General features: G+C 35.0%; 2 protein-coding genes across 3 annotated transcripts; one reads left to right on the top strand and one right to left on the bottom strand.

The window, feature by feature from the left end:
- Positions 1 to 1,922: 1,922 nt before the first annotated feature.
- LOC143202424 (uncharacterized) lies at positions 1,923 to 4,135 on the top strand. The gene has a single exon (XM_076413960.1). The coding sequence runs from the start codon at positions 1,943 to 1,945 to the stop codon at positions 4,073 to 4,075; it is 2,133 nt and encodes a 710-aa protein (XP_076270075.1). The 5' UTR covers positions 1,923 to 1,942; the 3' UTR covers positions 4,076 to 4,135.
- A 1,896-nt stretch (positions 4,136 to 6,031) lies between these two features.
- On the bottom strand, positions 6,032 to 20,023 carry byn (T-domain transcriptional activator brachyenteron). Of its 2 annotated transcripts, none has more exons than XM_076413470.1 (6): positions 19,818 to 20,023; positions 13,691 to 13,861; positions 8,866 to 9,119; positions 8,441 to 8,719; positions 6,747 to 6,905; positions 6,032 to 6,694 (listed from the first exon to the last, which is right to left on the bottom strand). In XM_076413470.1, exons 2-6 carry the CDS (start codon positions 13,849 to 13,851, stop codon positions 6,162 to 6,164), a joined length of 1,386 nt encoding a protein of 461 aa, XP_076269585.1. In that variant the 5' UTR covers positions 13,852 to 13,861; positions 19,818 to 20,023; the 3' UTR covers positions 6,032 to 6,161. The 2 variants fall into 2 exon arrangements, with proteins under 2 accessions (XP_076269585.1, XP_076269584.1); XM_076413469.1 differs by having other exon boundaries at positions 13,691 to 13,880.
- Between the last annotated feature and the right edge of the window lie 641 nt (positions 20,024 to 20,664).

Consider the following 20,664-nt stretch of genomic DNA (forward strand, 5'->3'; position numbering starts at 1 on the left):
TGCAGTTCCAACTCGATCCACACACAGACATAAACGTTGATCCGTATTCAGTATTCTTCATGTACAATAAGCGTTAACTATCCTTTATTTGGTGTGTGTTATAAAATAAAGTGTTTTTTTCTCAGTGCTTGTTTTATTATTATCAAAATATATCCTATATCTGTATTACCACATATACCGGAAAGTCATTGCCGTCAAACTCAAAGTCTGTTGGCTGAAGCACTAACTGTGGCCCAAGAAACCATTACGAGCAGTGGGGAAAATCCAAAAGATGGGAACATGAGTGGCACATCAATTGAATGACAGGCAAATGGAAAATCGAAAAATTGTCTGTGAATTGCCGCTTCAAAGGTATGATCGGAAGTATTTTCTGAATCGAATAGTGACTAGTGATGAAAAGTGGACTTATTTCGAAAACACTAAACGCATAAAATCGTGGTTATGACCTGGCGAAGCCGGACGATCGACTCCAAGGCCAAATCATTTTGGTCGCAAGACAATGCTCTGCGTTTGGTAGGACCAATGTATTAAGAACTGTTGAAACCTGGTGAAACAGTTAATAGTGATTGCTATGGACAACAAATGATCAATTTAAACCATAAATTGCCTGAAAGATGGTCATGATCTATAGAATTAAATAGCCAATACTTTGAATAAATACCTTTTTCCATTTTCTTGAATTTTTTTTTCGAAAAAAACCGGTAATGATTTTCCAATTTCAATCACAAGCTAGTATATATAAATCAGTAAGTTATTCCCTATAGAAATACTGCCAATTATCTTGCTATGACTATTAATGTTATACTTAGGTGGAAGCCGCATGTTAAGAAATAATGTAAAAGACTCAAACTGATTTATATTAAATATACAACAAGCTTTTGTTTTAACGACAAGTCTTAAAAACAATGTAGACTTATAGTGTTTATCTCTGGGCTTGTACAGGTAAAGCAAGTTTAAGATTCCAAAATAAGGTACTGTATTGTTGATTCTCCGTATTATATTCGTAGAGACAATTTGCATAAGGACCTAAAGGTGAAACAGAGTTTCCCAGCTCCTAGATAATGATGGCTTAGCTAGAAGATTAAAGAAATTAAAACCATTTGATCTCCACTCAGTGAAATTATATGTAAAACTCATTGCACATTAAAAACAGTAAAATTGATGTTAAATACATATAGCCTATCAAATTTTTTTGTACATTCGTCATCAAGATGTTTAATGTATTGTCTATAGCAATTTGTAAATTCCTTTCAGAATCAGACAATATTTTCCTTCTCATTTTATTCTAGTTAAAAAGAGACACAATGCTGTCTGATTAGTTCGAACGCGTAAACGAATGAGCCTGTCAAAGACATCCAGTTGTCAGACGCATGTAAAATTCTTGAATACAATAGTGACAAGAGGTTATAACACTAACCTATAAACTATTGTGGCTGTATAATTAACTGTAGTTTTTAGATGTACTGTAATGTTACAATAAATTAATCAAAACCATAGTGAACTAACTCTGAGTTGATGCGACAACATTGCGACGTTTTGACGTCACAAATTTAGATGACGTATGTACAAAATAACTTTGAATAGACTATATTTAGTATTCGTAAATCAATTTTAAAAATGTAATTTGTAATTGGTAATAAGTGTTTCAAATACACGACTTCAAAATATGTTTTTGTATTTCGTATTTTAAATACATGAGAGATAGTATTTTGTAGTTTGTTTCAAATTAAGTAAATTTTGTCTAGTTTTACTATTCATAACAATAATATTCCTCTAGTTATTTACAAGTATGATTTATTTACAGTTAAATAAATATGAAAATAATAAAATATCAACACATGAGTTCCCAGAATTTCCTTATCAGTTTTGCGATTATTCGCCTCATCGATGCATCTTTGATAAAAAGCGAAAACAACACACTTACCGTTTATAATTTCTCACGATGACACCCGCTACATTGTTCGATCCTGATTATTTAAACAAAACATTCTCGTTAAAAGGGAATACCAACATCACCATCTCAGAATGGCAGCGGAGTAGCGGAAAATTGTTGTTATGCGAGACCGAATGTGAGTGCGTGAAATACGAGTATATTTTGACGGAACAAATCAGTGAACATCATCCGTTATGGAACAGAGACTTCATATTTAATCCGGATAAGATCATCCAGAACGATCAGGGACAGAAATACTTGGTGTTCGAGAAAGAGAAACTGGACGGGTTTGTGTTGGTAGAGAAGAACAATCGCGAACATTTAACGGTTCTTTTGGATAACTTGGTGACACGACAAACGAAATATATAAGAGCTGGTGATACGAAGAGAGATACTGCATGTGGAGATATCAAAAATCTGATTGATAATGTGCTATCTAAAAGTGATTTCGGTGAATTCGATAAAGGACAATTACAATCAACAATCGATAGGCTTCAAAATGATTTCAACGAGCTGGTTAAAGGACATTTCCTTGTTAGAAGCTTTTTTACACCAGAAGACAATGCCTTCGTTAAACTAGAATCATCGGAAGCTCGATTTCTACAACAATGTTCAGGCTCATTCCAGCCACCACTCTACGAAGCTCTTTCATTGATCTTCTCGTTCACCGACGAGAACTTCAGACAACGCCATTTAAAAAACCTCATTTCACGATATTTCACAAAAACCAAAGGCGCCTGGGATCATTTCTTGTTAGCTGAGGAGGTTCGGAGACACTATGATCGAAGAAATCAAGAAAACCAGCTTAGGATTCTACTGCCGGTTGTCAAGCTTCAACTCATGGGACAGGTTTCCGATAAGGGCCTAACAGTAAACTTGAAAAACTTCTGGAGGTGTCCGTTGTTGAATCAGGAGGATGTTTACGAGGTTCTTCATAATAAACTCGACTCTGATCGGTACGAACTACATAATTATGAGTTAAGTTTGTTGAGTGAGAAAAACGGTCATCTAGGTCAATATTATCGATTAAATATTGAGGTAAAACACGATGGAAACGTCGAGGTATTGAGATTATTTGCCAAATTCCTGATAGCACCCAATGAGACCGGACAACAGATGTTGAAAATGGGCCCGGCGGTGCACGAGGATTTTTTCTACAACACTCTGGTGCCTTTCTACGCCAGTCATGACGTAGACACTCTACTGAACATTGCACCTCGATGTTATCTCACCAGGTTATACTGGGTACTAATTCTCGATGATCTTCGTGAAGAAAACTTCGAGTCCTTGAAACCCGATAGTATCCTGGATTATCCTGGTTTGAAATCGGTGGTGGAAGTACTGGCTGAATATCATGCAGCGAGTTTTACTGTTGAAGCTAAACTCTCGCAAAGTGAAGGTAGGTCAGTGACGATAATGGAGACATTTCCGCAAATATTTAAACCAAACTTATCGGTACTCAACCTTGATCAGGTCAAAAAACTTGTACAAAGTTATCTGGACGGTTTGAAGCGTTTAATGACATTGTGTCCTGATGTGTTAACGAAATATCACACCAATATTGACGAGCTACTGGATAATATCTCCGAACGACAAGCGGAAGGTATGAGATGGATGGTACCATCAGAGAAACACAGGAATGCGGTGAAACATGGTGACGTTTACGCTGGTAACATGATGTTGAAACCCGATCCGCATCACCCCGAGATAAAACTGGTCGATTTTCAAACGATATCGTACGGAGTTCCAACCTTCGAGGTACTCTCGTTCATTTATCTGACCTCAAGCAAGGAGATCAGGAACAAGTTCATGGATCGACTGCTGAATGACTACTACGAAACCCTGGCCAGGCATCTACGAGATTCTCATTTAGATCCCGACGAAATCTATCCCAGAACAGAATTCAACGACAGCCTCGATTTTATCAAGTATGCGAGCGTATACGGAGCTTTGAGATACGCCCACTTGATGCATTTAAATCCCCGGTTTAGAGAAGAAATGTTTAGTGATACCGGTATATTTAATTATTACATGTACGAGAACCGAGCGGCTTTGATTGATGCTGGATGGTCCGAGAAACATTACAGGAGCATCATGCAGGGCCTACTAGAGGATTTGATAGAGTTGATTGTATCTAAATGACATATAATTCTAAAAATATTGGTTATGGAATAACACATTACTTATAAAATATATATTTTATTTAAAAAATTGTGTATTTCTTATCCATTCACTTAAGCAACAAGTCAATTTGAAACAGGAGACTATGATCAAGCTATCGATTCAGTTCTGGCTTAATGTTAACTGTTTCTGGATCAGTATTTGATATATTTATACAAATACGGGTTGAGCATAAAATTTCACCGATTCTGTCACGTTTTTTAAATCATTTTCAACCCGTTGACTGTCATTTTCTTTCAAATAATCACAGGCTAATAAAAAGTACAGGGATTATCAAGAGTTTTGTGTATAATAATTTTTATACAATGTTTAGTTTTCAAGTATATTTTCTTTTCTTTTTTTTTAATTATACACTCCAAAGCAATTTAACCCATTTATTGTTATTATTAAAATTACGAATTACTATAATTAAAATATCAAAATTAAATAAATCTTGTTTCCTTCGCCCCAAAATAGATGTATTTCCAGGAGTGTGAAAATCTGTGGTTTTCTACCATATTCAAACCTTTCACTGCCATTTTCGTTAAAATAGTGGCAAATTGATGAAAATTACAGGAATTAAAAAGTGTTAGAACCGATTTGGTGAAGGTATTTGGGCGATTAAAACACTGGATTCAACTGAGTCACTCTCTATATATTTCGACAAACATATCGGCCAAAGCACCAACACAGAATGAATCAAGATGGCGGGATTTTCATCCTGTCCGAATGGCACTAGTACGAGCATGCGCCGTAGCGTTTATTATAATTTACAGGAAACTACTAATCATGCATCCATATATACATCGTCAGAGGACATCAGATGTAGGTGCACCCACCCAATTATTTATATATCCAACAAAAGATATGTTACACTGAATGGAATGGTAGTATAATCATTTTTATACAACCCCTATTTTTAAAGTTATATGATGAAATGTATATTTTCAAAAAATGGGTGGATTTCTGTTTATGTCATATTTCAAAAACAATTAATATCAAGACAATTTAAGCTGAATTGTCGTTTTTCTTAATCGAAAGGACATCTATTTTTAGAGTTCCATCATTGTCCAAGAACTAAAAAATTTTGCCACTTTTTTGATATATATAGTCGTGAAAATTCGCATTTTTCTCCCATTTTTAAGCTATTTCTTGTCATTTCCCTTGAGGTAGTCCCACACTTTTGAAAATCGGAAGAATGTAAAGAATTTTACGCTGAATCGAATGACAGTATACTGATTTTTGTAGAAAGTTTAGTTTTAAAATTATATAATAAAAATCATGTTCCAAAATAATGTGTCGGTTTCGGTTCATATTACATATTTTATAAATAATTCTCTATGAGGTAAATTAAAACTTATTTTCGTTTTCCTACCCCCAAGATACATATATTTTGGGAGTCTAATCTTGATTCCAGAGTTTAAAGACTTTACCGCTTTTACCAATAGTGAATATTTGTGATTTTTTGTGATTTATGTAATTGTTGTTATCATTTCTGTTCAAGTAGTTTCAACTTCATTTATAAAATATCATGAACCTCTATCTGTAGAACACTGCGTCCATGATATTACCATTTTTGTTTTCAATGGATACCAAATATTTTTCATATATTAAGAGCTTTTTACAACACTATGATGTATTTTTTATGTAACCTCTAAAGTCAAATGCATTATAATGGTAAAAAAATAATAAAGAAAATATTTCTGTTTGTTAAAGTATATCTTAAACATGATAACGTTGATTGTGTCGAAATTACGAACATTGAATACCTTCAAATGAAGATGTATCGCGTGCTTGAACTCTACAAATTATCTCAAATAAAAACCAAAATTAATATTATTAACAAGTAAATGGCGGAGGCGCCAGTCACATAAATATAAATGATCAACACATTTTTATATATAGGAAAATATTTATTATTAAATCGACATAATTTCTCAATAAAAATAACTTAATTACATCTAAAACACTTATAAAACCATAATATTTGTCCTTAAAACTAGCGACAGAAGCTCAACACGCATGCATGGAATATACAAATTTTCTCAATATCATCCTCGTCCCAGATCTACAGGTGGTTCTGTTGCGAGACCCACTCGGTCCTGGGGGTACCGGGCGCGGACCCGCATCCCTCCTCTTGTTGGGACCTCGACGGGCACTCGGTCTTTATGCTGTCGTAGTCGCTAACGTTGGAGACGCTCTCCAGGCTCTGTAGATGCTCCGTTTTGTAGATGACGGGAGCCCTCTCGGTCCCCAATTGGGCGTAGGTCACCTCGGCCACGGGATTGACTAGATACTCGGGGTTCTGATACGTGGGGATGTCCTGGTGGTAGTAGCTGGGGTACGACAGGTTGGTGATGCCTGGGACCGATGGCGGAGAGTGCTGGTATATCTGGTGGTTGGGAGACTGGTTGGGGGTCGGTTGGGAGGATATCTGGTGGGGGGGCGGAGGACTCGACGTCAACGACCAGCAGTTGATCGGGGAAACTATGGTGGTGGGGGTCTGGGCTTGCATGGTGGGCATGGAGGACCAGCTCGGGTACGTCGTGCCGGCGGAGTTGTAGATTTGCTGTTGCTGAATGTGTTCGGGTGGGTTATAAACTAGAAACCGAAAAATTAGTCGGATGAAATTAAATTGTTAAGAAATTCTTACCATTTGGTGGAGGCGATACCGGTGACGTGCTCTTCTGTCTGTTCAGCAAATAGGGCGCAGATTTCTGTCGGATCAACTTGGGACCCGATCGATATTGACAAGGAGACATTTGTCCTGGTGCCGAGTAAATCGACTGGTGAGGGATAAACCAGGAACCATCTGTAACAATGTCGATACCTTCAGAACTGGGAAAAATAAATGCATCTTTCGAACATATAGACGACAGTATATTACAAACAGTCCTATTGAGGTATGAAAAATATATTGCTAAAAAACAATCTTTTAAAAAGTTTTGATAGGCACAAACTTGTATCATATTGCTTAAAAACATTTTTGATATTTGGATAGCGTTCAGGATGGTAAGTATTTTGCTTTTATCGTTTAGGACGCTGAATAACTCTAACTGCATTTTTGATGTGCGTAGTTGATCCTGTTCCCGTCCGCAAAAACAACAAAATCATCATCTTTTTACTAGTATCGCTGTAGCAACGCTGCTTTATGTTAAAATGTATTTTGAAGCCATAATATTTGAAATACTAACTACAAAATACATCAGCGTTAGGTATTTGAAATACCAATTACAAATTACATTACAAAATATTTGTTTGTATTTCAATTATGTGTACATAACTGAATGTAATTATGTTAAAATGTATTTTGAAGCCATAATATTTGAAATACTAACTACAAAATACATCAGCGTTAGGTATTTGAAATACCAATTACAAATTACATTACAAAATATGTATTTGTATTTCAATTAAGTATACATAACTAATGTAATTATGTTAAAATGTATTTTGAAGCCATAATATTTGAAATACTAACTACAAAATACATCAACGTTAGGTATATACCAACGTAATACCAATTACAAATTACATTACAAAATATTTATTTGTATTTCAATTATGTATACATAACTGAATGTAATTATGTTAAAATGTATTTTGAAGCCATAATATTTGAAATACTAACTACAAAATACATCAACGTTAGGTATTTGAAATACCAATTACAAATTACATTACAAAATATTTATTTGTATTTCAATTATGTATACATAACTGAATGTAATTATGTTAAAATGTATTTTGAAGCCATAATATTTGAAATACTAACTACAAAATACATCAGCGTTAGGTATTTGAAATACCAATTACAAATTACATTACAAAATATTTATTTGTATTTCAATTATGTATACATAACTGAATGTAATTATGTTAAAATGTATTTTGAAGCCATAATATTTGAAATACTAACTACAAAATACATCAACGTTAGGTATTTGAAATACCAATTACAAATTACATTACAAAATATTTATTTGTATTTCAATTATGTATACATAACTGAATGTAATTATGTTAAAACGTATTTTGAAGCCATAATATTTGAAATACTAACTAGAAAATACATCAGCGTTAGGTATTTGAAATACCAATTACAAATTACATTACAAAATATTTATTTGTATTTCAATTAAGTATACATAACTAATGTAATTATGTTAAAATGTATTTTGACGCCATAATATTTGAAATACCAATTAAAAAATACATTTTAAAGAAGTAATTGGAATACAACTACAAAACATTTTTATAGTATTTCCGTTAGAAGCAATTCAAATACTGCCCAAACCTGGGTACTAAAACTTAAACAATAACCAGGTCAGTAGACCCGAAACTTACACTGAGGATGGCTCTGTTGCTGACCGTACGTCGGCGAGTAATCACCTCGTTGCACATAGTTGTTTTCCGGCCGTTCCTTCGCATCCAGGAAGGCCTTGGCGAACGGGTTGTATTTGATCTTCAGCGAGGTGACTTCCTCGTTCTGGTAAGCGGTGACGGCGATGAATTGGGTTTCCGGGAACGGGAACGTGATCACTCTCCTGGATTCGGTGCCGACGCGTACCAGGTGCACCCTGGGTTCGTATTTGTGCAGCGAATTTAACATAATTTGTCCGTTTCCTAGAAAATGGGATAATAGATATGAAAAATAATCATTCAAAAAAATACGCTGCCCTTCCAAAATAACCCTTATGTTAGTTAGAAATCTGAATTTTTAGCGTTCGGCTTTCTTTTTCACTACACAAACAGACACTTGATCAACTTACCGTTAGTTTTGTTGGTTAGTTTCACTTTGGCGAACGAGATCGATTCCTTCATCCAGTGGGCGCCGAAATTGGGACTTTCCGGATGGACGTAGATGGGATTTGAGGGAGGAACCTCCGCCTTACCACCGGGTACCCATTCACCGTTTACGTACTTCCATCGATGTGGATCGATCTGAACAAACTCCAAAAGAACGGTGTACATCGCTTTTGGGTCCAGGCCAGTTGCGGTCACTTTAACTACTGGAAACATCCGTCTATAACAAAAAAAACGTTATAAATAAGCAACATTAGTAATATATCAATAAAATAGAAGTAATGAAAGTAATAAAGACACAAGAAGAAAGGTTACAAGAACATAATGGAGAAATAAGAAAATAGAGAACATATTTGAAAGAAAACAATGTCAGATAATGTAATCCCGATCAAAAATTTTGTTTGAACAAACAACATAACATTAGTTTGGGTTTAGCAATAAGTATGGAACTATAGAAGAAACTGCATAGGCTAGTAAATAAAATAAATATGGACCTAAATACAAAAAGATATTCTAGGCTGCTTGCCTAGACGTATTTCATGCTTTTGACAAAGTATGGCATACGGACTTGAGGGTTAAATTAAAGAAACTTTTCCCTCATCCGGATTATCAGTTACTAAAATTGTATCTCACTGATAGCCATTTTATTGTAAAACAAGGTGATAAACATACCCAATTACATCCATTATATTCAGGTATTCTGCTAGTTAGTGTACTGGGTCCAATACTATATCTTTTATAAATTGAAACTGAATAAAATAGCAGACACTCTAAAGATATCAACTAAACGTGTACATCATATCATTCATGAATATTTGGATATGAGAAAGCTCTGTGCAAAGTGGGTGCCGCGCGAGCTCACTTTTGACCAAAAACAACGACGAGTTGATGATTCAGAGCAGTGTTTGAAGCTGATCAAGCGTAATAAACCCGAGTATTTGCATCGATATGTGACAATGGATGAAACATGGCTCCATCATTTCACTCCGAAGATCAATCGACAGACATCCGAGTGGACTACACACGATGAACCCGCGCCAAAGCGTGGGAAAACGCAACAGTCGGCTGACAAGGTTATGGCGTCTGTATTTTGGGATGCGCATGGAATAATTTTCATTGACTACCTTGAAAAGGAAGGACCATCAACAGCGACTATAACATATCGTTATTGAACGGTTTGAAGGACGAAATAGCCGAAAAACAGCCGCATTTGAAGACAAAGGAAGTGTTGCTTCACCAAGACTATGCACCGTGTCAAAAATCCATGAATTGAGTTTCGAATTGCTTTCTCATCCACCGTATTCTCCAGATCTGGTCACCAGCAACTATTCTGTTGTCTCAGATCTCAAAAGAATGCTCGCTGGGAAGAAATTTTCGTCGAATGAAGAGGTGATCGCCGAAACTGGGCCCTCCTTTTAAGCAAAGGACAAATCGTACTACAAAAATGGTATCGAAAAGTTGGAGGGTCGCTATAATCAATTTATCACCCTTGAGGGGAATTATGTTGAATAAAAAAAAAGTAATATTGCCAAAAAATTTGTTTTACTATGGTAGGCTGGGGACTTTTCAATTGACCTGTTACTATGATTCTTGTGAGTACTTTGTAATTTTAAAACTGTAGCAAATCTGGATAAAACAATTAGCGTTAATTTACTAATTAATTAATTGGTAGGTAATTTAAAAATTATACTAATATTTCTTTGTTGGCATTCCCACTTAATGAAAAATAGAACAAAAGTGAGGTTAAGTAATCTTAATGCTTACTACGAATAAAAATTAGCCAAAAAACGTGTAAATACATCGTATATTTTATTTTTAAATACTTGCAAGCCTGATTAACAATAGTGATACGTGAAAAATCCGCTAGCTCATTAATTCATCTATAATTAATAGCCGTAATAGACTCTCAATGAACTTGACGGTTTACTGAATGAAAATTAATACTTGTGTATTAAATTAATTATCTAGATACTAATTAGTAAATGATTTTGTGGACGTGTTAATTTGTGAAACACTTTCGTTTGTTTGATCGGTTTCGGTAAGTTAGGTTATGGTTTACGTCTCCGGTCTTCGATCTAGTGTTCTTCTTCTTTCGCCCGGTCACTCGAATAATTATGGCATCTGTCAGGTGCGAGAGTCCAATATTTGATCGGCTCTAGCCGTTCAGGCGAGGGGAACGTGGTTGGTTGCTCGGAAAAACGTCACGGAATATTAAAAAGTGTCAATAGAGGCATGTTTGAGTTGGTTCGGGCCATTATGCGGAGAAACAGGACTTTCTGACGTTGAAGTTCAGTTCTTCGTGCGGGTCCGTATCAATATTGACACGGCGCGAAGCGTTCTTGGATGGATTTAATTGCGCTTTGTCCTTGAGGTTTATTATTCGGTTGATTTAACTGCGATGGCTTGAATCTGATTTTTAACGACCGATATTTTACGATTCGTTGACATTCTTACATGGTCATCAGATGTTTTACCAGCGTCCGAGTCACTGAATACATTATAGATTGTTATAATCGACTTGTTGCGGCTCTTCGGGCTTAATTTTAACATCTTACCTAATCTGTTATGGGAACTAGCAACTACTTCTTATCATTGTCATATACGGAGCATAATTTCAATGTTAAAGAAACTTGATGGTGATCTAAACCTTGTTCATTTTCGACATTAAAAGTATGTAAGTGAATTAAGCCCTGAAGAAGTAAAAAATTACACGCTGTGAAAAGCAGTTCGAGGATTTAATAGACCAATTATTAGAGTACTGCCTAATAAAAACCACCAAAATGAATGGGTTCGACGCTACGATGAAAAAGCTGAATTACTCGCACTACATTTAGCTAACGTATTCCAGCCGAATGATATAGAATCTACAATGGATGCAACTCGTGTTTTTTCAGCCCCACGTAGGTAGAAACCTGATTTCTTCAATGGAGGTTGCTATGGAAAGTGATAACAACTTTATTCGTAAAAAGGCTCCTGGAATTCTGGAAACAGGTTATTGAATCATGTTCCGGAATGGCTTAAGTTTGCTAATATAATCACTTGAAGAAAATAAATACGGCCCTGCAGTATTCTTAGACTTTTCACAGGCTTTTGAATGGGTGACATCCCAATAACAAAATAACAATAATCGATTATGACAAAAGATTCTTACCTATCTGTAGGAAAATTACAAGTGACAATCAACGAGATCCATAAATGATCTAGAATCTTGGAAATACAGCTTAGTAACTCCAAAGAGAGGTGAAAAGATCAGTTTAAGATCTCTTTTTGACAAAAATCAGAGTATATCTGACTCAAAATCAAGCAACTGTACTAATTAGACAGAAGATCCCTTCAATTTAACCTAAAGTCAAAGAGATCAAGTTATCCAAGATTTAAACTTAAAGCTTGAAATAAGGTTACTAAATCACAACAACGTTGAAGCAATTCAGCTACTGGAAAACAAGCAGGAAATCAGAAGGTTGAATCGAACCAAACCACGCGAACTTGTGCAGAATATGAGTATTACCCTTAATTTTACATTAAGTAGTTTAATTTTATTTTAATCTCGGAAGTACATATTGGTATATTTATCCTGAACTCGTCTTGTTGTGTATTGATATAAGTACAACAGAAGGCTAGTAATAAATTCATTGATAAATTAAGATCGTACTAAGCATTTTTAGTGTTGCTCATTGTTCTTTTCTGATTTTGATATTAATGATAAAACACCTTGGGAAAGTTAAGAAGGTTCCAAAACAAAAAACAATCATTGTTGGACATAAATCCATCTCAACAGCGTAAATAATTTGCAGACCAGCTATACATTTAAAAATCGATAGATTGAAAAAGCGAGGAAAGGATCCAAATAAAAGAAAATGGTTATCATACAAATTGACCGAAAATACTCTTGCAGATTCGTCGTTGATTCGTGATTTTCTGACTTGTCGGGAAAGGAGCATATTTTCGCTGAAACTAACAGTTAAAAATAATAAGTTGGGTAATAACTAGCTTTGGTTTTTGCTAGTAGATGACTTTAAAGTCACATTGTTGTAGTGAAACTTTAACAGCGCGTTTGAAAGGTAGCTCTTCATAGAGCATTCCAGATATAAAGATAACGACATTAGTTCAGTGACAGTCACGTCTTCGAAAATGGCGATTACATAATGTAATTTTTGTCATCTTATTTTACTTCTGCATCACAGGGTCATCGAAAATGTATGTTGTTTATGATGTATGCTGTTTATGATGTGGAGGATGTGGTGAGAAATTTCAATGTTAAAAAATGTCCTGACAGGCCGAGCGTTGGATTATTTAATGAAATTATTAAAAATATAAAGGAACTATTCAACAGTTTTAAACTTGATCAAGCGAATGCGTAGCAAAAAACTCAATACTTTTTAGGTTTCACATGAATTCACAGTGAAAATATAGAATCACAACGAAATGGAACCATGAATTTATGGTGACTTGGAAAGGAATTGTAAGTGTTAAAACAAAACAGTGTAAAAAAACGACTAAAAAATTACAAATAAAAAGTCTTCTTGTACTACAATAGTCCACATACACTGTTGGCTCGATAAACAGTGAAAAACTACACCATAAACATGAACCGTATAGCCCAGACTTATCCCCGCGCGACCACTACTTGTTCCGACCTCTGCAAAATTTTCTTAATAAGATTGGCTATGAAAGGAGCTTGTGAATTATTTCTTGGCCTTTATCTGATTTCTCAAACCCCTCTCTTTCAAAAATAAGAAGAGTAACGCATAAAATTAACTGAGAACGACTTACGAACAAAAACAAACGTACCTGCCACTCTTGGTCACTATCATTTCGTTGGTAAAGCACTGGAACCTCACCCAGAGGTCTCTGTCGTCGAGGGACACCGATATGTCCTGGTCCAGGGCCTCTCCCTTCTCCTTGATCGCGTTGATGTCGGTTTCCACCGCAGATAGAATGTGCTGTGCCATGTGAATGGGTCTGTAACGAGAACAACTCACTTAAAGAGTTGCAAATTAAAAGGTGGCCATGTTAACATCTGTCTTATACAAGAAAAAGTCTTAAGCTACAGAAATATTTAACATTTCTTTGTTATAAACTAATATTGTTAATTATCATAAGTGATACAGACATTCTAGCATTCCTAACTTTTGATAAATTTTACATAGAACAATTTGTTAAAGTCACCGAGGGTCAGATCTGGATTAAACGAGGGATGGCATAGTAATTTGAGTATAAGGTTTGTGCTACTAGGTTATATTTAGGAGGGTTTGGTGGTAGTATACTATATATATTAGGCCAGGAATATCGTTCTGAGTAATGTACTGTTATGTTTTAGTAAAAAAATACAGTGTAGTTTGAATAAAACGTATGAATTTAAAGTTACCCCAAAAATATATCAACACAATTCTTTTTCTTTATAATTTGGAAATGTTGTACTAAATCATTCAGGGTTTCGGTTTTGTGGTGTTATTGTTAATAATAAATCTTGAGTATTGGAGTTAATTCGTATTTTTATTTTGATACAAAAACAGTTTTTTACTAGTAAACTAATATTGTGGTGCTGAAGAATATCGTTTCCTGTCATCAGTTCGCGCACCAAATATGATAATTAATCCTCATTCATGAAGCTTTAATAATTTATTGTTATTTTGTCGCCTTTCTGAACTCAAATACAGCACTGGCTTGATCTTGGACGGTAATATGTTTAATTCTTATATATTATTCATCACCGAGATACAAAAATTTCTTCTTTTTGTGGTTTTAATGGATATAAATTCTACCAATGACTGAGCTAGATTTTCTTCGTTGTTGTTGCCAATTCTTTTAAATTGGATAAATCAATTTCCATTTAGATTTAGAACTACTTTAGAAGTATTTTATTAGGTGCTTGCATGTTTTCTGATCATTTTTTAACTTTAACAGGCACTTATTGAGAAAGACTGATAGAAACAGAAATATTTTCAGTGATTTTCTATATTTATTTCCCATCTCTGTGTAACTCTCTCTGTGTAGTTTGATGTTTTGGTGCAACCCCATATTTGCATCCCATAGGTTCAAATTAGCTCTATGTTGAGAGTATCTTCTAACTAACTAAAATAGTTGCTTAATTTTGAGTCCAATCTGCTCTCGGGCATCTGTCAAGTGATATAATTAGATTTTTGTCATCTTGCCACAAGGCAATATTAACATGGACAGACTTAGAGCTAATAAGCTGTATTTTCAAGTCTCTAGTCCATTTGTAGATCTTCTTTACCGCCACTTGTAGTTTTTCTACAGTCTTAGACATCATTTGTCATAATAACTGTACCGTCGACAAATATTCCAAGTACTGTTTCTTTTGATGTCGTAATGTTAGCAGGGTAGATCAGTTTGTATCAAAAAGATACGACTCCAGCAGTTCACAATAGTTCCGTGGCAGCAATTTACTAATCCAGTTGATTAATCCCAAATGCCAAACCTGGTCAACAACTTATGAGATCTACAGGCATATTGCAGGCAGTATTTATTTTCTTCAAACGTCCTTTTAACAACCGCTGTTACTCTGCGCACTTGGTCAATGTTGAGTGGTATTTTTATAAATTGTTTAATATGTTTTAACAGCAGTTTCTCAAATAATTTTTACATCGCCGGTAGCAGTGAAATAAGCCTGTAAGACCCAATTTCTTTTGCTGGTTTGTCAGGTTTTTTAAGGTTTTACAATTATTCGAGCAACCTTAAAACATTCCGGAACGTGCTTCAGTTTCAAACAAGCATGTTGATAGGATGGTGATATTGGGAAACGTTCTAAGCTCTGTTTCTTTTGCTGTTGGGATATCAGCAGCTGGAATAGAAACACGAGCGGTCCCAAGACACTGCCCTGGGGAACTCCAGCCGAAATAGGTTTGACTAATGAGCAGTTCTGTTCTGAAAGAGACTAGTCCAGTCCTCAGCGTGAATATATCTCAACAACCGAGCACAATCGATATATTTCCATACGTCAAGGAACAAAAAACGGCCCGTAACACCTTGAGCAAATAATCAGAGTGACCGTGGTCGGAGTCCGACAGTCTATTTTTAAAAGAGAATCGGTCCTCTCGCACTCGATGTTTTATTCGTTGGATTATGGTACTTTTTCTGGTCGCCCGTCGTCGCTCGGTTGATACCGGCTAACACGATTCTTCCAAATAAGTTGACCGTGTGACGTAGACGGTTTGCCGTAGCACTTAGGACCATTAGAAGAACCGTTCGCAGCGCCATAATTGAAAATATCATTAAAGCGTTCTTAATTCTGTGTACATTTCGTATTTGGCGTTCGATTTACCGGGCTGCCGATTGGGAAAATATTTGTGGTTCGGTGTCGTCATCGATGGCCGTCCGCGGGCGTTAATTGGACGCTATTGTGACGTAGGGCATCGTCGAAAATACATTTCATACGGATCCTGGTTACATATCCGACGGATTGCGATTATTGTTACGTAAAACGTTCTACCGGATTCATTTGATCGACATCTTGGCCATCTATCAAGAAATTTATGGATGCCACCCAAAAAAAAAACGGTTTGTCCTCTGAGCAAAACTATTCATCGAGCCATTTTTCTGATTTCTTCGAAATTGGCAAAGTGCTGCTCTGCAAGCGCGTTTCCATTTGATGCGAAAAGCTGATAGTCGAACGGGGCAAGGTCTGGAAGGTACGGCGGGTACGATCCAAGTACTTTCCACGCTCCTTTCACCGGTTTTGCTTTATGAGACGACGCGTTATCGTGCTCTAAAATCGCATTACCGTATCTTCGGGTCCATTCTGGACGTTTTTTGGTCAGGGTATTGTTCAAGTTGATCATTTGTTGTCATTATCGATCACTATTAACTGTTCTACCAGGTTGCAACAGTTCGTAAGACACCACGCCACTCTGGTTCCACCAAACACAGAGCATTGTCTTGTGATCACAACTATGTGGCTTTGGAATCGATTGACCGGCATCGGCAGATGATAACCATGATCTTTTGTGCTTAGGGTGTTCAAAATAAATTCACTTTTCATCACCCATCTCTATTCGATGCAGAAATGGCTTCCGATAATACGATTTGTCGATTTTATCCATTTGACTCTGATTTAATTGATGTGGAACCCATGTTCCAATCTTTTGGATTTTCCTCATTGCTCGTAATCGGTCGCTAATATTTTCTTGGGCCACATTTTAACGCTTCTGATAATTGGTTTTGAGTTTGGTTTGGGTCTTCGTCCAATAACTCTTGCAGAGTCGTATCCTCAAACTTTTTCGGTCTACCAGAACGTTTTTGCACATCGAAATCACATTTGAATTTTCGAAACCACACCTCACATGTTTTTAAGGTTAGAGAATGTTCACCGTAAGTCTCTACCAGAAAACGATGATTTTCAAAAGCTTTTTTCTTTTTTTCAAGAGGGATAAATCTATGACGGTGTTACTTTCTCGAAATATAGCATGTATAGCTTCGAAGCTTGATGTCAGTAGATTGAAAATGGCACATGTGTCGTCTCTTAAAAAAGCCGGTAATAATTTTCCGCTAGACCTGCTATGTCAAAGTCTATTATGTTTTCTTTTCTGTAGTGCTATTCAAGACTGCTAAATGCGGTTCTACTTCACTATTTTAACACAAGAGGTCTCTAAGTTAGTGATTTTCATTTGCAACAAAATTTTCCCTATCCTGTCTGAAAGATGGATATAAATAGTAACTAGCGATGGATAATATTCGTTTGGATGGATATAATTACGTTTTTCGAGATGGTTGTCATAATATATCAGGTTCTACTGAACCGATTTACTAGAAATTCGGCGTGAGCCTTCCTTATATATTCTTCTATCGTATCAACGTACCTAAAAAGTCAAACCAAATTATGGTTGTTCGAAAAAACGATACATTATCTCTGAAAATTTTGAAAAATCCCCTTAAGGGCATATTCTGAAAGGCTGAACTTTGAAAATATGAAACAAAAATCGATTTTTTTAAATTTCTAGACCTTTTTACTTGATTTTTCAGATTAATTTTAGATTGCTGGTTATTTTTACTTAAAATAATACGGATTCATTCCAATATCTAATAAAACCCCTATTTTTGTTAAAAACTAGGCATTTGTTGAAGAATTTCAAAGAAGCTAAACCAATTCTCACGGATATTTTTCATAAATATTTCAAAATATTCAATTTTGGAAAAAAAAAACGAATAAAGCTATATTTTGACGAATGTTTTACTATCGAAGTTTTTGAAATTATAAAGCAACCTAAAGACTTATACTGTGGAAAATAAATAAATAAAAATCAGAAGCGTTTCTTTTAAATTTGAATGATTAAGAAAAAAAAGTGAGAATGAACACTATAAATATCTCAACGATGCCAATTAAAATATTGCATATTTATTGCGATTTCTAGTACTTTTCAGTTTTGATTTTTTGTCCAATAGAAAGTCTAAAAAATTGCCCTAAATCTAACAAAATATAGACGAGGCTATACCGTTCTGGTACACAGAAATAAACGCGAATAGAGCAAACTTGGATAGTATATTATAACGTGTGTAATGGGAATACGTTAGTTATGAAAATCTTTTTGAAAAGCTTTTTGGGTTAATATATTACTGTTAGATACTCAACATTATTGCGTAGGTAAGTTTGGTCACATTTCATAACAGTTGTTCAGCACAACATACCCTATGAACTACTATAAAAGATAATAAATTAATAATAGAAACTCATTTATTATCAGCAGTATATAAGATACTGACAGAATCTCAGAATGGATTCTAAAGAGGATGAAGTATGCAAGACCATATATTCAACCTAAGACGTATAGTAAAAATTCATAGATTTAGAGAAGGCATAACAGAGTAAGAAAAGAAATATTATGGGTCATATTGAAACAATAAACAAAGAAGAATAATGAACAAATAAGACTACCACAAAGGTTCTAACATCTTCAAAACTCAAGCTGGACTAAACAAAGCGGAAATATAAACCGAATTTTGTTCATAATGAATGATAATTATAAAAATGAAAATGAAAAAAATAATGAATTGTAATTTTATGAATAAAATATTAAGGGCCGCATACAGGATAAGAGAATATGAACAAATGAAAAATAGGAAACAGATACGAATGATGTACCATCAGTAACAACTAATAATCCAACAAACAAAGGCGAAACGACAGTTATGATCATGAGAAAACCAGGAGAAATAACGAAAGAACAAGTAGATCCCTTTAAATATCTGAGAATAGTAATTGAAAGTAACGAAGGCCGGAAAGAATACATTTGAACAAGATGAGAAACAAAAAAACACAGAAACAGTAAAGAAAATACCTGTATATTGAAATCATAGAAAAGAAACAACTTATTTGGTGAGGACTATTATAGCATATAGAAACAGTGGTGGATTTACAAAAGGCTGAGTCTAGGGCAGCAGATCTTAGGGGGTAGTAAACTTGGTCCAAAAATATTTTTGTCGTACAGAAATAATAAAAAAAAACAAGACAAGTGAAGAGAAGAGTCTTAGTGATCAATGTGAAGATCTAAAACTGTCTACTATTCATAATAATAAGTTTAGTTTTAATTAAAATTAGATTTTTTTAAATTGCTTCTTACTTTAGATATGCTTAATACAATCGTAGTTTATAACTATTGTTCTATTGTTCCTGCATCTATATATAAGCAGGACGATTGTAGCATAAACATCTTAATATGTATTTCACAAAATCAAACAAATAAATAATAAAACGTATAAAAAAGGAAAGAGAAAAAGAAGAGCATAATTTTTTCTGTGTTAATATCACATAACATTAACTGGGTAGAACACTAACCAGTAAATTTGACTAAAACTATAAATAACAACGAGACATCAAATCATTTTTGATGAAACTACACCGTAACCAAGTAATCAACGATATTTCACACCATCATCAACAGGAATAATGGCGCAAACTTACTTCTTTATCACTGTATCCTCATGAACTAACAGTAAGTCGTTATCCAAACAAGAATCACGGTTTTCACTGACTCCCCTCGTTGGATTTTGTTTATATCACACTAGCACGACAACGCGAGTTACCAGGGTTGATGTTTGTCACGGGTGCTTTCCAATTTTCGCACTGTACCTCGATCGATGACTGATGCCGAGTCGCATCGTCCGTCCGCCATCAGGTGGTACAAGAACCGCAAGCGGTACCACCTCCCGAATGCTATTGGTCGATTTGGGCGACTCTGGTTCGGAGAGACGGTGATGGCCTGTGACGTTCTCCATTTTCGTCTTCGTTTTTGACATTGTGCTATTCTTTTGTGTGTTTATTATAAATACTGGTTAAAATCGAGATTATCGAATGTTATCCCTTAAGATTAAATAACATATTTCTTCTTAAAATTGGTATTATTTAACAAACACAAGGAAAAACAACTTTTACCTTTAACTTTCTACAATAATTACAACATTGCCAAAGTAGAAAATATTCATCTCTGTTTTGATATACACTTCAGAACTTTTTTTTAAAAAGTCTGTGACATAATAATAATTAATAAACCGGCAGAATACGTTGCGACTATCTGCAATATCAAAATTATTTGAGAAACTGCTGTTAAAACGTTTTAAACCATTTATAGAACTACCAGAATACTTTGAATTTCGAAATCATCACTCGACAATCGACCTAGTGCAGTATAACAGCGGTTGTTGAAAAGGCATTCGAATAACAGAAATACTGCCTGCAATATTCTTGGATGTCTCACAAACTTTTAACCAGGTATAGCATATTGGACTAATCTACAAAATGAGGAAATTGC

This window comes from Rhynchophorus ferrugineus, unplaced genomic scaffold, assembly GCF_030347505.1.
Source record: "Rhynchophorus ferrugineus isolate W39M unplaced genomic scaffold, kcgeb_rfMv2 rfM9, whole genome shotgun sequence".
NCBI lineage: Eukaryota > Metazoa > Arthropoda > Insecta > Coleoptera > Curculionidae > Rhynchophorus > Rhynchophorus ferrugineus.

Excerpts from the sequence above, each read along its gene's own strand:
- LOC143202424 (XM_076413960.1), top strand. The coding sequence starts at position 1,943 with ATGACACCCGCTACATTGTTCGATCCTGATTATTTAAACAAAACATTC.
- byn (XM_076413469.1), bottom strand. Across the intron at positions 8,720-8,865 it reads ACTAACCAACAAAACTAACG|GAAACGGACAAATTATGTTA; the intron begins GTAAGTTGATCA and ends CCCATTTTCTAG. Across the intron at positions 6,695-6,746 it reads GGTATCGCCTCCACCAAATG|TTTATAACCCACCCGAACAC; the intron begins GTAAGAATTTCT and ends TTCGGTTTCTAG.